At 37.7% G+C, this 14888-nt stretch overlaps 1 protein-coding gene across 1 annotated transcript; it reads left to right on the top strand.

Moving 5' to 3' along the window:
- The first annotated feature begins 1714 nt into the window (after window positions 1-1714).
- LOC140237570 (proteasome subunit beta type-4-like) lies at window positions 1715-11919 on the top strand. The gene is made up of 7 exons (XM_072317505.1): window positions 1715-1861; window positions 4942-5148; window positions 6252-6398; window positions 6824-6905; window positions 7712-7828; window positions 9136-9224; window positions 9852-11919. The coding sequence occupies exons 1-7, from the start codon at window positions 1743-1745 to the stop codon at window positions 9862-9864; spliced, it is 774 nt and encodes a 257-aa protein (XP_072173606.1). The 5' UTR covers window positions 1715-1742; the 3' UTR covers window positions 9865-11919.
- The last annotated feature ends 2969 nt before the right edge of the window (window positions 11920-14888 follow it).

Here is a 14888-nt window from a genome sequence, read left to right as displayed (position 1 = left end):
GCTGCTGCTGCTGCTGCTGTTGTTGTTGTTAAGTTCTACAGAAATGTACTAGTAAGTTGCGAAGGCATCTGTAACATAATCACGTGCATTACAATTAATTCCCTTGCAGGAAGGTTGCCAAGAACAAGCAGAAAGCTTGACTCTTTGGTAACCTGTTATACATTTCGTCATATTATTGTATGTTCGTGTTGTTGTTTTTTTACCATTAAAGCATACGTAGCACCGTTTATTCCAGTGAATTTGAAATATTAACTTTCATTTAAATGATTAAAAAACAGCAACAACAACCGTGAATTCAATCTGGTATAATTGTATTACTGTAGACATACAACGTACATCATTGGTCACTATGAACAAAAATAATAGTTTATTTAATCTGTAATATTTTTGCACGTTGGAAATAGAACTTAACAAGGTAATGACTTAAACACACATTTTCGTCTTTAATTGTAATAAATGGAATTAAAGTAATTTACAGCTGCTACAAAATTGCAAAACTTAAAATGGAAGTATGTTATAATCTATATACGAAATTCTATGAATCTCTGGGTATACTAGTATTTGAAACTAACAAACCCACCCATTACCATGGAATTCTTCCTATCCATTCTTCCTAACCCTATTATATACCTTTACCAACACCTTAACCAACACCTTAACCCCTCCACACCCACATGCACCCCCTCTAAATCCAGCCCACTACCGGGCAAATATCTGATTCTACATTGTATATGGTCCATTCTCCCTCTCTCCCTTTCTCTCTCCACTTCTCTCTCTCTCCCTCTTCTCTCTCCTCTCTTTCTTTTTCTCTCTCTCTCTCTCTCTCTCGCTCTCACACATACGCACTCACACACTCACTCACACACACGCATACACACACAAATTGCAATGACATCACTATGAATAAAGTATCAATATTTATGGCCGAAAAATTCACAGTACGACTATTGAGCAATAATTACTATATTATGGGATCAACCATTATTAAATCATCTCTATTACTTTGACTTGATTACACCATTCAATTTTTATCTTAATTATCATATCGCTACCATTAGGCCCTATCGCACTGATCTCCCCTCTGTTAGAGGGGAGATCAGTGCCCTATCGTTGTGGTAATGGTAATGATCTACAAGTCATGTAAAGTAATGATAGTAGAAGATGATGATGAAAAAGAAGAATCATACGCACTGAAAATAATATATTATAATTATACAGCATTGCCATCATCATCGTGTTGTTAACTTATCATTATCATCCGCACCTTCATTATTATCATCTTCCTTTTATATCGTTTGTGCTTCCTTTAGCATCATACGAGCATACGAGCTAAAGCAGATTAGCAGCGGATTAATTGGATAATCTTTTGTGATGCTGCGTATATTATACTAACAGTTGTCAATCAGTTGCAAAATATCAACATTGACAATCTTTATTGTTTCAGTTAGATTGTTTTATTTTAGCTTAAAGTAAAGAGCTACTAGCAGATGTATAATGCATACAGATTTTATATTATCATTTTAGATACACCACTAAGGCCAAGTGATCTTGTTCAACAGTGTTTCTGTTACACCACTGAGGTGTGCCCCAGTGCCTCCCTTGTATAACAGATGTCAGAACCAGTGAGCTGTGCTTCGGCAAAATCCCCTATCATTTTACCCTGCCAGTCGATCGTTGAGGGCAGCAATCAGAGTTGAAACAAGATTTTCTAATTCTGTAGACCATACATTTTGCAGCTAAACATGGATCTCATAGGGGAGAATGGCTCGAGTTTCTGGACTAATGGACCACGTCCCGGAGCTTTTTACGATCCTCCAGGAGGAATTAAGTGCGCATCTTCTGGCCCAGCTAAACGTACTCTGTAAGGAACATTAACTCTTTGTGTATTTACGAGTTCAAGTGATAACTGCATCTGTAATGTTACATTTACGCGACGCTCTTATATGACTCTGCATATTTCTACATCATGTATTACGTCAAGTAAAGATGTGGTAACCGGTCACTTAAACTTACACCAACTTAAAGTACAAAAGTCTGTTGTTGTGCTGTTAATTAGTGCGGATTTATTAAATGTTACAATGTATCTTTAACATGGTGCTACTATACTAGAATCCCGAGGCAAATGTGACTCATTCTCAGTTTATTTAAGTAAAAATTATTGAGTTAATATGAAGCCCTTGCCTTTCGCACCAGCAAGTGCAAGCAAGCCATCCGTTAACCCCGTCGCGGGGCGCTACGTATTTGTCCGTATGGGGTCGCTGCTGCGGTTAGCCATCCGTGTAACTACACACAGCCGCTGTCGCGAAGCGACAGCGCCAGCGGCTGCACGTCTACTCCTTCGCAGACGTTGTCATTTTTCAGTGGTGGTTGTGCGACTCCTTCATGAATATCTTTTAATCGTGGAAAACTAAAATATAAGGAATCCCCGTAATCTATGATAATCACCCAATAATCGATATGCGTATTTTTTTTTTATTACATAAAAAACCTACCAAAATCCATCCTTAAAATCAGGTCTGTGAGCGTCCGTATTGCTTCACTCCTCATCTTCTGCGTGTTATTGAATGGCAATCACTCCCCTATGCTACAAGGTGTAGTCGGAGGTAGTCGGAGTGACGTCAAATCATGAGTCATGAGAGCAGCACGCGCGGAAATACTGTACATGGTAGAAGACGAAAAGTTTTACGTAGCACACGAAACGCACGGGCGTACATAAAATGCTAACACGGTACCTCGGGTTGAGTGTTTGTGGCTGTTCGTTTATTTTGTGAATCATCGCACAATCTACTCCGAAAAATTCAACAATAAGGTTTGGATACCAACAAAACACCAAATTCAACTCAACCATCAGCAACATACGATATAGGTGGGTGGTATTACTGTTAAAATCAAACAAAATAAAAGACATTTTTGTGGTCTTGCCGTCAAAAGTGACGGTCGTTTACGTACGTTTAAACACTAGTACATGTCAGACTGCTGTGCTGTGCACAGCGGTCTGGTCAGGCTAGCCATCCGTGCATCTCTGTTCAAAATGATAGACTAACTCATCTCGTTACTCAGCCCAGCCAGACCATCGGCTAGGGCTGCGGCCATACCAGAGCATGACTCTTCAGTCTTTATGAGCAGAAGACTTCTCACTTGTAACATTAAAAGGCAATCATGCAGGCAGTGCTACACATACGGCCACCTGTGTGACACGTCACGTGTCTTTAAAGTTTTCCATCGAGCCATGGCACAAGTCCCTGGCTGGATACAGCCACATGCGTGTGATTGTGTGACCTGTTGGATACAGCCACATCAACACGCAATGCAATGCAATATTGCAGTGTCATCATCCATCAGTCCATAGCGAGGGAGCATCATGAACACGAGAGGGCGCACTTGCTTTTGCGACCCTTGGAGCCATTGCGCGTTTGGCCACAAATAAGACGGCGGACGCATCGAGGGCTGGTCGGGAGTGAAATGGAGGGGCGCATTGATATCGGCTTTTTCCAACATGTTGTCAGTCCCCTTCATAGGGTTATGTACAAATCGGATCCCTGCGACACTACCTTGAAAATTTCTGAGACGACGCTCTTCAAAGCCAGAAATTAGCTTCAAGAAACACCTGAAAATCGAGGCATAACTAGAAATTTAACCAAATTTTATGTGTTATGTGATATTCAAGGTTGAAATGAGGTATGTGTCCGCCTGGAATGAAGTGAAATATGTGGTATTTTTAAAATTTCAGATCGTACTGTAATTTTTTACGAGGTCATGATCGTGGCGACATCAAGCGCTTTATAGTAATAAACGTACATTGTATGAACTTACCCAGGTTGTTAACTGGTCGTGTGGCCAATATCGAGCAATTTGGGGTTTGGATTTCCGCGGGCGCGGAAGTTTCACCGTGCGTACGTCTGTGCAGTCTTATGTATTATAAGTTTGCATGTAATCCTGACTGAAAGGATAAATCAAATGGATGAGAAGTTGTTACATAGATTGCAATCCTATTTTGATAAAAGACATGTCTGTTTACATACATACAGGTGTATCTATGAAATTTGTCTGTCTGTGCATGAAATTAAAAAGGTTCGTGCTGCTGTTTTCTCAGCCCGTCTACTCCGTCGGCGCTACCAAGCTTGTGTCTGGGGGTCGCTCGCTATGCATCAATGCACATTGGCATGCATGCATGCTACAGCGCCCTAGCAGCCGACACATTTTTCTGCGCGCGTAACGGACGCAAATGATGACGTAATGGTGGTCGGTCTCCCTCTTTCAAGTTCATGGTTACAAAGTGCGTGTGGCCCGTGAAAGCATGCTAGAATTAAAAAAAAAAAAAAAAAAAAAATCATTTTTTTAAAGTTTGACTAAAGTTGTGAAGTGACAGTGTCAGAGATGCATTTTGGAGTACTTAAGCTTCTTATACGTGAAATTTCAGCGTTAGTGAGTATGATTTAGTTTTTTTGTGATGGTACCTACCATAGCAGTATCTATACGTAGACTCTCATGCACTGCTGTTGCAATAAAGATTTAACCTAGATGAATCTAATTTCCTAAATTTTAGACCAATTTGTTTCCTAAATGGTTTCCAGTTCATTCTCATTGTCTTTTCTTCTTTTCTTTTCTTTTTTTCACTTTTCCACTTTTCCAGCTGTCTTGTCATAAACTGTTAAATGTTTATCTGTTTAAGTGCAAGTTTGTTTGTTTGTTTGTTTTTTTGGAAGGAAAGCTTACTTCATTCCCTGAGGCCAGGCCCCTGATTGTAAAAGTAGGAGGAAATTTTGCCTCTATGACCAAACCATTCACAAGAAAATCTGATACTACTGCAGAAAGTAAACTTCAATGTGTAGACTCAGCTAGACTAGTGTAGTTCTGAAAGCTGGCTGTCTGATAATCCCCAGTATCCATGATGAGAAAATAATCATCCACTACCTCTGTGTTTTTGCTCCACTCCTGCAGAAACCCCATTGTAACAGGTACATCTACTCTGGGATTGAAGTTCAATGGAGGAGTGGTTATTGCTGCAGATATGTTGGGCTCATACGGCTCACTTGCTCGCTTCAGAAACATCTCCAGGGTGTCAAAGGTCAATGACAACACAGTCATATCTGGAGCTGGGGACTATGCCGATTTCCAGTACCTGACAGAGATCTTGGAACAAAAGATGTAAGACTGATGTATCTGGTTAAACAATGATGGAAGTCATGCTGCAGCAAAGTGCTTTATTATAATATGTGCCTATGGCAGTATTTAAGTGCTGTACCAGTTGATGCATTGAAATGCTTGTGGAGGAAAATTATTGTAACTGATGGGATTGGTCTTTGCTGTTATTTGTACATGTAGCTGTTGATGCTGATAATCAATATTTACATCAATATTAGTTTTCTCCACAGGACAGGGCTATTCTTTAATTATGACATCATTTAAAGCCCAGCTCTGTCATACCTATGATATACATATCACTTTCACTTCAACAGCACAAGGATGCCTGAACTACACCGCCTTGTACAACGTTGTATATCTTGTTTTGTGCACATACAACTGTACATGTAGTGCACTAATACACTGCTTCATTACAGGCCTGATAGACTTTTTGAGCCCTATCAAATCAGTCTTAAAAGAATATAGATATACATTGTAAGTTTGTTTGTAATGTACTCCAATTCTAAACATACCAGGCAACAAGAAAGCTTGTCCATTTGCCCAACTTTGCAGAAACAAATGCTCACAAATTTGATTCCATTCATGAAAGTGCAAATATACAATGTTGAGAGTATGTGAATTGAATATCTCGCTACAATCACCTTTCAGTGGAATATTCATAAACTTGATTCACTAGTAAACCAATCTAGTTTCACTGAATTGCTGTCATATTTGATTATTTCTACCCATTGGCGAGCAGGTGAGTGCCTTGTAATCTTTGGAATATTGTAATACCAGGCAGATTAATTTACAGGACAATACACATGTACTGTAAAAGTAGACATTTTCACAGTCTTGAAATTTTCACGCATTTCGTGCCACCAGTAACTGGCACGAAAATAAAAGCACTGGAATATTTTTGCTTGCCATATGTTCCAGTACTTACTGTCTTGATCCTTCAAATTAAAGACACATGAAACTCCTCTTGCCGGGCTGAGCACAAAAATTTCCACTTTTACAGTACATATCGTACACGGTCAATCATTTCATGTTCTACAAAGCAACATGCTATGTGTATGTCATTATGAAATTAATAACATTTTCCCCTTGCCCATCCCTCTCCACAGCATCGATGATGAATGTCTAAATGATGGACATAGCTTCACACCCAAGGCCTTGTTCTCGTGGCTTACCCGAGTCATGTACAACAGGAGGACAAACTTCAACCCCCTCTGGAATGCATTTGTTCTAGGTGGCTTCCACAATGGAGAAAGGTATGCATGTTCATTCTGTTTTAATGTGTAATGTGGGATGCATTATGTATGTGTGAATTTTCAGATTCAAAAGAATTGGTCCATATATATTTGAAATAAAATGTGATTATTTTTTGTTTTTCAATTTGTCTGAGTTGCTTTGTATATTTTTATTGATACATGTAGGTGCACAAAGTGTGAATCTGGAATCTTACGTTACAGTCATCTGTAATTTTCATATTTAAGTTTGCATTGATTGTCATGTTGTAAATGTGCTGTGTTGCTTTTCTTTTCAGACAGTTAACACTCTCTTTTTTCATGCAAATACAATTAATTGTATATCAGCAGGAAAAAAGCAGCATTTTACTATTTACACACCTAGCACATTCACATTTCTTGTGCATGATTAGCTGTCATACTGTACTTCTTTTGTTTCTTATTTCCAGTTTTCTGGGCATTGTTGACAAGATTGGAGTAGCCTATGAATCCCCCCATGTAGCTAGTGGCTTTGGGGCATACGTAGCACTGGTGAGTATATTGAAAGAGAATTATTTGTTATTTAGTATCGCATAGCACTGTGATGCATCTCAGTTGTAAATTTGTGTTAATTGACATTGCCAGTTCTTCTCATTAAATTAGTTTATCATCGTGATATAAATGCTTGCAAAGTAGACAAATTTTGTATGAATAAAGTGTAGGCTAAAAATAGTGTATTATTCAGTGTGTTATTCATGAGAATTCTTGATTAGTTATTAAAACTGTTTGTGTGTGTTAAGAGTTCACTCTTTAATGTGAGAACCTTGTACATAGTTTACATTTTAAGTTTTGAATTAAGGACAAAATTTTTTCAGCTCGTGTTACAAATGCCATTTTTTTAATTGTCACCCGTCAGTCATGAATAAATTATGCATTGCTCAGACATACACATATTAGCAGTGAGATTCTTTGGCCCAAATTTACAAGAAGTGTAAAGTTAGTCCATGGACTATGGAAATTTTGTCAGCATATTGAGGACACAATCAGAGGAGACGTCCAATAATGCATTTGCATTGACTCTCTTATGAGTATTGTGTGCCTATCTTGCCCTTGTTTTAATCCATAGACTAAATTTAAACTATGGATTTGATTTGAATTATATTTATGCATTTGTTCCCGAGTATTCGGCTCTTGAAAGAGAATGTGATCAGTCGATTTTAGAGGGTTCATATTTTTTCTTCCCCATGAACTGTCTGTCATACTGTTACTCATCGTTTAAATTACATAATTATAGGCAGTCCTTGATGTCTTTCATGAAATATCACTTTTAAACATGCCATATTCCTGCATCTGCGCAGCCCCTGTTGCGAGAAGCGTATGAGAAGAACAACAGCATGACAGAGCAGGAGGCACGAGCAGTGATGGAGCGATGCCTCAAAGTTCTCTTCTACAGGGATGCAAGGTCCTTCAACAGGGTGAGTAATTACAGAATCCAGGGTCCCATTTCATAAAAGATGGTAGGGTAGTAACTCTTGGGAGAATAGCAGCTTCCTGTATCACCAGTCAATCAAGAACCAGAATTCTTGTCATTATGAAGGCACTTGCCGGTGCAGCAAGAGTTGCTGTCATACCAGCTTATTATGAAATGGAGCCCCGGTGACTTAGATCATTCATTGTCAACAAAATTAGATACTGTAAGCAGAGAAATAGCAGAGCATTATCACTGTACCACTGTACTCGGTCCATAGCAGTAGTGTCTCCCTCGTGTGATGATATACTTGTGGGAATACGGTATACTCTTGAAAGGTAGAAGCTGTACGATATTTGTTTTGCATTTTAAAAGGGTCTGGAAGTGAATTTTACTCATAGAGATTATGACTCACTTTGTTGATATTTTGTTCAATTTGTAATACATGGACTAGGCAATTGATTTTTTTTTTTACCTCCGCCAAGGGTGCAGGTTATGTTTTCTTCAGCATTTGTTTGTTTGTTTGTCCGTGTGCAAAATAACTCAAAAAGTTGTGGACAGATTTAGATGAAACTTACAGGAAAGATTGAGAATGACACAAGTACAAGTGTAACAGATGATTAGATTTTGGTAGTGAGACCTGGTAATTGTGGATTTTGTGAAGTATTATCGATATTTTAGCAGGTAGGGTGAATGAGCTCAGGAGTTCAAGCTACGCATTTGTGAGGTTTCATAAGCGCACTAAAGTATGTGCTCTAGTTTCTGCTAAGGCGAGGCGTGCCGCGCAGCTGGAAGTTGATGACGTATCAAAGGTTTCTATATTGGGAAATCTAGCAACTTTCAGGGCGCTTATGTATGGGTGGAAATCACTGATCTCTGTGGAAGAACAAGATCAGTGGTGGAAATAAGCTGCTTGGCTGAGACCTCTGCTCTCGGAGTGCTTCTCTAGTTTTTTTTGTCTTCCTAGGAAGAAATTATATTTGAAGACCTTCAACAGTTTTTGTGTTATATCATTTATTATTGATTCATTCTCTTATGCATCATGTAGCCAGTAAGGCACTGACTGTATTCTATTCAAGAGTTCAGGTAGTCTTACTGAACCTTTGTCAGCCCCTTTTGGAATTGTTAAGGTAAAAAGACTAATTTCAGCAGTTGGCAATCATTATCCACCTAGTTGGGTGAAATCATGAAAACACAAGCAACAACTTGAAAAAAAGATCAGACAACGGTAAACCCACACTGTACTCTGTTCAAGCTTTCAGAGTTTCACATGCATTTATGGCTTTCATATTGCCTTGTGTGTTCTTTCCTCAGTATGAAATTGCTGTTGTCACAGAGAAGGGAGTGACAATAGACCCACCAGCATCCTCACAGACCAACTGGGATATAGCACCCATGGTAGAGTGAGTATCGGCTGAATTACATAGTGTTCTCTATTTGTAATCGAGCGTGAGTGGGCTTTATCAAGTTTGAAAGTTATGGTCTCTTTTCAGAAGCCACACTTGATGTGTGTTTATTATTCATTTGTATTATGTTCATTGAAGAGCATTGGTAGTGCCTATACCAACCTTTAAGGTCATCGATATCAGTTGTGGAATAGTCAGAAATATTTTCGCGCTTGTAGAATTATTAACTATGTGTAGGTATATATAGCTGCCAATTTGTTGTTTTGTTTTTATTCTTATTGACTGGTTTCATAACCTGAGATCAAATCTGCAATGGTTGCAATTTAGCTCTCCATTTGCGAGAATTGACTTTTACAAAAGTATACTCTGGACCAATGTATAATCCTTCAAACAACATACACAATGGAACTGATGCAAATTGCATTACCATCACCAAATTAGTAAGTAATAAATCTGTCCATCACAATTTGCTTTTATCGTTGAGGATTTCTCATTCAGCTGCAGTTTAGATTATACTTTTTTCCCATGAGCTACATGTACATGTGAATCTGTGCATACATTTGGCCCTCATCAGCTCACACAATGTTTTGTATCTCTCTCTCTCTCTCTCTCTCTGTCCTCCAGGGGGTATGAATGACACTCTCAGGCTTTGGATGGCATTCTAGCGGATTTCTGCAAGCTAAAGCAGGTGATGTTTCATAGATAGTTGTTGTTTCCATAAAACCAAGTTTGCCTGTACCTGGCAAGATTTGGTGACCAGACCACTTGTGCAGGTATACTGAAAACAGAGCTTAATTGCAGTATATCTTTGTTGAGTAAGGTATGGTTTTGTCATAATTTTCTAAAACATAAAATAAGCTACATTGTGTTTAATTGTATAATCATCAGTAAGCCAATGCTTCAAGGTGAATGTTTGAGCAAGAAGGGAAAAAAAGCCTTATTTCGGGAATACTTTGCTTATTTAAAAATCAGATATTTTACAATGGCTGCAGGATAAGTTCACTTTGTAGGTTTTCAATATGAGAAATGTATTTACATGCTTCAATTTTAGATCAGGTAACCTCTCTCTTACAGCATATCTGCACTAACCTAGGCAAGTGATATGCTTAAACCAGATCAGATTTAACAGGCTGTAACTTCACAAATATCCTGGATTTGTTTTCCACCGCTTTAAGATCATGTTCTCTTCTCAATGTTTATCAGTTGTGATAAATAATAAATGTGCTCTGCATAAATGTGGTGTACTTTCGTTTACAATATTACCAAATCCCAAAATGACATGCTGCTGTATGTCATATTTATTGTTGATTTTGTGGCAGCGAAATAGAAAAACAATTGTGTACAATATGGAGGTGAAATTATGGTGTTGCATCTTTGGAAATACACAAATGTGATTCTATTACCATTGCCTATTATCTTTTCACTTGTAAGAAAATCCAAGTGTAAATACAGTAGTATGAATAGTGTTCCTGAGATCCAGAGTGCAGGCTTTCCCAAACTAATAGATATAATGGAAATGCATTAAAGACTTTATGTCTCCTTTACCATCAATGCATACTTTCAAAAGATGCTGTTCAGGTGTGAATAGTAGCAAGCTTTTCATCGCAGACACTTGTCTTTTGATGCAGCTGTTAGGCAAAAAATAACAATAGAAAAATAGATAAATAGATAAAAAATATTGCTCCACATATGGTTGGAACAGTTATTCCTGTTGTTCAACTGGGGAAGAGGCGCAGCATAATCAGGAGTGTTGCACATGTAAAGATCGCTAGTAGTGGCCTGCAGTATGACTAGCCCGACCAGACACTGTGTGACAGTGACTTGGCTGTGTATAGATAGGTGTGACATGTGTTATCAAAGACTGGTGTTGTGTAGACTGAACACAATGAACACTGTGAAAACAATTCTCTTGCATAGTTTGTGACAAATCACAAATTGACTTCTTATGCAGGCTCTTACAGTTTCAAGAGTCTTGTGTCAGTGGTTAAGTTACAGGGAACATATTCTATGGACTTCAGCAACACATGTTGCTCCATAGATGCACATTGATGAAGATGTCTTCAAGGGACTGTACAGTTCTGGTTGAGATGAAAATTCAGCTTGTAACGTTTTGAGAGATATTTAGAAACCACTCTGCAATGTTAAAGAGCATACAATTCTAAGGGGAATCAAAAGTTTATTTGATGAAAATTGGTTTTGAAATGACCGAGATATCTAAAACCAAGGTAAAATGAAGAGATCCCAATAAAAGTTGTGTCTTGTCAATTTTTTTAGGATCGCTTTTTTGGATATCTCGGCCATTTCAAGGCCAATTTCCATCAAATATACATTGAAACCTTCTTGAAATTACATGCTCTTTCATATTTCATAAGAGGTTTCTCATTGTCTCACCGAAAAAAATGTTATAAACCTGAATCCTCACCTCAACCAGTACTGTACAGTCTCTTTAAGTTATACTGTAGCAACTTTGATGCACTGTACATGTATAACACTTTGTATTAAATTAAGAACATTGTCAGTTAGCGTGTGTGAAGAGGGCAAAGGAGAAAAAAAAATGTACGTCAAACTTCTTTTATGGCAAAGTTGTTAGCTCTAATATGTCATGTTTGTATGAAATGTACCCTTGTATCTCATTGTCTTCAGTTTCATCTTCAGTAAAATCTCACAAGAAGTGTGAATTTTTCCTACTGCAGGCATTGTTTATTCTGCTTTTTGACTTAGTTGGTGAAAAATGTTTCAAGAAAAAAAAAGATACGAGAAGAGTGTTAGGCGTTGCAATTGCCGAAAGTTAGTTCTTTATATGAACATGTTGCTGCAAGTCGTGTTTGTGTGATGCATGTATGCGTGTATAACAAAATGGAAAGACAATAGACAAGGTCTATAGCTTCTATAATCTATCCATTCATCCACCAATACAAAACAAGATGTATCATTCATTCATTCATTCATTCATTTATTAATAAACTCATCCATCCATTGCAACTGATTGACAAATTGCCCTACATCGACGTAAATAAGCACTGAATTGATCAGTCTTTATTTATGTCGATGTAGGACAATTTGTCAATCAGTCAAAAAAAAAAAAAAAAATAGTTACACATGTAAACTTTCAAGATGTCATGCCAGAAGGGTAAATACACCTTACAGAACTGAAAGTATACATCATGTATTACAGAAGAGTTACATTGGTAAGAGTTTGTTCAAGTTATTTGTATTTATTGATCATTGTTCTTTGTGAGTGTCTTGTTCTCCAAACTGTACAAACAAAAGTTAATAACAAAGGTAAGACTTCACAGTGGTCATTAGGAAAACCGAAATGTTACTCACATTGTAACAACTACATGTACATGAAAGCTGTTGAATATATTACAGAAAGTGTCTTTGCAAAAATAGTTGTCCTTTCGGAGCATGGACGACAAAATAGAGATTAGATCTGATAGAGTTCATATTATATTTACAGACATATATATCACATAGGCAGGTAACAAAATACCTAAAATATAGATCTAAATGGAGTGATGAATTCATTATTCTATGTCTAATGAGCAGCTGGTTTGATGAAGTGTTGTTCAAATTTCTTTGATCGTAGTTAAAGAATCATGTGAGATTTTATGTTCATTTTAAGGTGGAGATGCTTAAATCTCTACATAATTATGCGATGATACTCTGTATTCACATGCACTATTCGGAAAATCTTTCTACTAGATTCAGGGTACAATCACTGTAAAACTCGATCATTTGATCTCACACAGAGCCAGAAAGACTTAACATGCAATTTACAGTCTACTTCCATCCTACAAGTATGTCGATATCACGTTGTACACAGTAACTTTATCTCTTTACACTGCACCACATCTGCGTAACATTAATATTTGCTCTTAGCAACATATAAGCCTACACCGCTGGTCGCAGCTTGCAGCCCACCGATTACATTTGTAGTGTGGATGCTGCGTTATGGAAAAATAATGACACATTCTGTACAACCAACAGTAGGTCTATCTGGTGGTAAATCCCACATGATCACAAGAATTTTGTACCAAGGACACCTTACATGAGTGTTCTTTTCGTATTGATAAACAAATACAAGTACCTTGGATAACAATGACGGAGTACTGAACTTGAAGACACACAGATGGATATACCAATAGATGGAAATTAGGGGTGCAGGTCACGAGACCGACACCCACGAGTCATATAGCCCATGAGTTATACAGCTCACGAGTCATACAGCCCATTAGTTCGACACTAAGCTAACAATGCCCACGAGACCGACATATTAGGCCCCGTGTTGTAAAATCTGTCGAACTCTTGGGATGTTTTTACCTAGAGTCGAACTCATGGGCTTTATTTGCCTTGTGTCGAACTCATGGGCTGTATGACTCGTGAGCTGTATGACTATTAGAAATGGCCCTGTTTTCAATGTCGAACTCGTGGGTGTCGGTCTAGTGGGATGACCCCAAAATTAGAACGTCCTGATACGTAGACCAAGTAAATCCCCCACAATGCGTACATACACAACGAATATATTATGTCGTATATACACAGAGGCAACATGAAAAATAAGAAGGCAATTGTAAGATTCGGAAAGTGAAAATGCAGAGGAAATTTATCAAAATGATATTATTTACAAGCATTATAATCACTGTCTTGATTGTCAGTACCTCGACGTAGAGTGTGCAACATTGGCATTGAGTGGCTTCACTCAAACTCGCGACATGTGGTACATCCAGGATGTTGCAGACGCAAAACACAACGTTCTTGTGAAGCATTAAAGATTTTTTTTTTGTCCCCCCCCCCAAAAAAAAAAAAAAAAAAAACACCAAACACTTTAAGTGTCAACATGACACCGTTGAAGAGTGATCTAGAACATTTATATCCCTACACATCTTCAGACAGAGGCTGTGAATACATAAATTTTGCAAGGAGATTTATGACCGGCCATTTTGGTAACCGATACACCAAATTCGATGACGTGTTAAGACCAATAGACCATGACTTTCATGGGCATGATATGAATGATAACTACTGTATATGATTTTTCGCTGTATTTTCATTTTTACTTTTGTATGACGGTTTCTCAAACGAGTTTCTTGATTTGTGATAAAGTCTCCCTTTGACTTTGAATTCATATTTAAAGCTCAGTGTGGTTGATGTGAAGTATACAAATTATATTTTGTAAGCGCTGTCCAAACCTGTGTTGGAAAAGGACCTATTAATATGCATGAAAAGATTGATCCCCGATGAAGTGAGGGATGTGGTGTTATAGTAGCAATAAAGATAACAACTATATATATATGAGATTCAAAAATTGTTATGCACTTACCAAATTACAGGTTTAGAAATGAGTGAAAATCAAACAATATAAATAAACTCCGTAATGGAATATAGTTAAGCAGGCAGTGCATATAAGCAGTTGCTTTTATAAGTTGAACAAACACGTTTCAGTATGTAATTTTCTTGACCATTTCAAAGTAGAGATACTGATCTTGACGTCAGATAAATATCAGGCCTACGTCGAGGTATCAACGGTAAAATGATGCCGGCTGGTATAACATTAAGATGCAATATACGCACGTGTCTTCGTTTGACATAAATCCGGGACATTAATTTCTTGAGATCAGATGACTGAATATCAACAAATAGAACTAGAGTTAAAGGGAA

Source organism: Diadema setosum, chromosome 14 (genome assembly GCF_964275005.1).
Source record: "Diadema setosum chromosome 14, eeDiaSeto1, whole genome shotgun sequence".
Lineage (NCBI taxonomy): Eukaryota > Metazoa > Echinodermata > Echinoidea > Diadematoida > Diadematidae > Diadema > Diadema setosum.
Note: the sequence above shows the minus strand (reverse complement) of the source record. Positions and strands in the feature narration are given on the sequence as shown.

Coding starts and splice junctions, on each gene's coding strand:
- LOC140237570 (XM_072317505.1), top strand. CDS start 1,743: ATGGATCTCATAGGGGAGAATGGCTCGAGTTTCTGGACTAATGGACCA. Junction 5,149..6,251: donor GAGATCTTGGAACAAAAGAT/GTAAGACTGATG, acceptor CCCTCTCCACAG/CATCGATGATGAATGTCTAA. Junction 6,399..6,823: donor GGCTTCCACAATGGAGAAAG/GTATGCATGTTC, acceptor TCTTATTTCCAG/TTTTCTGGGCATTGTTGACA.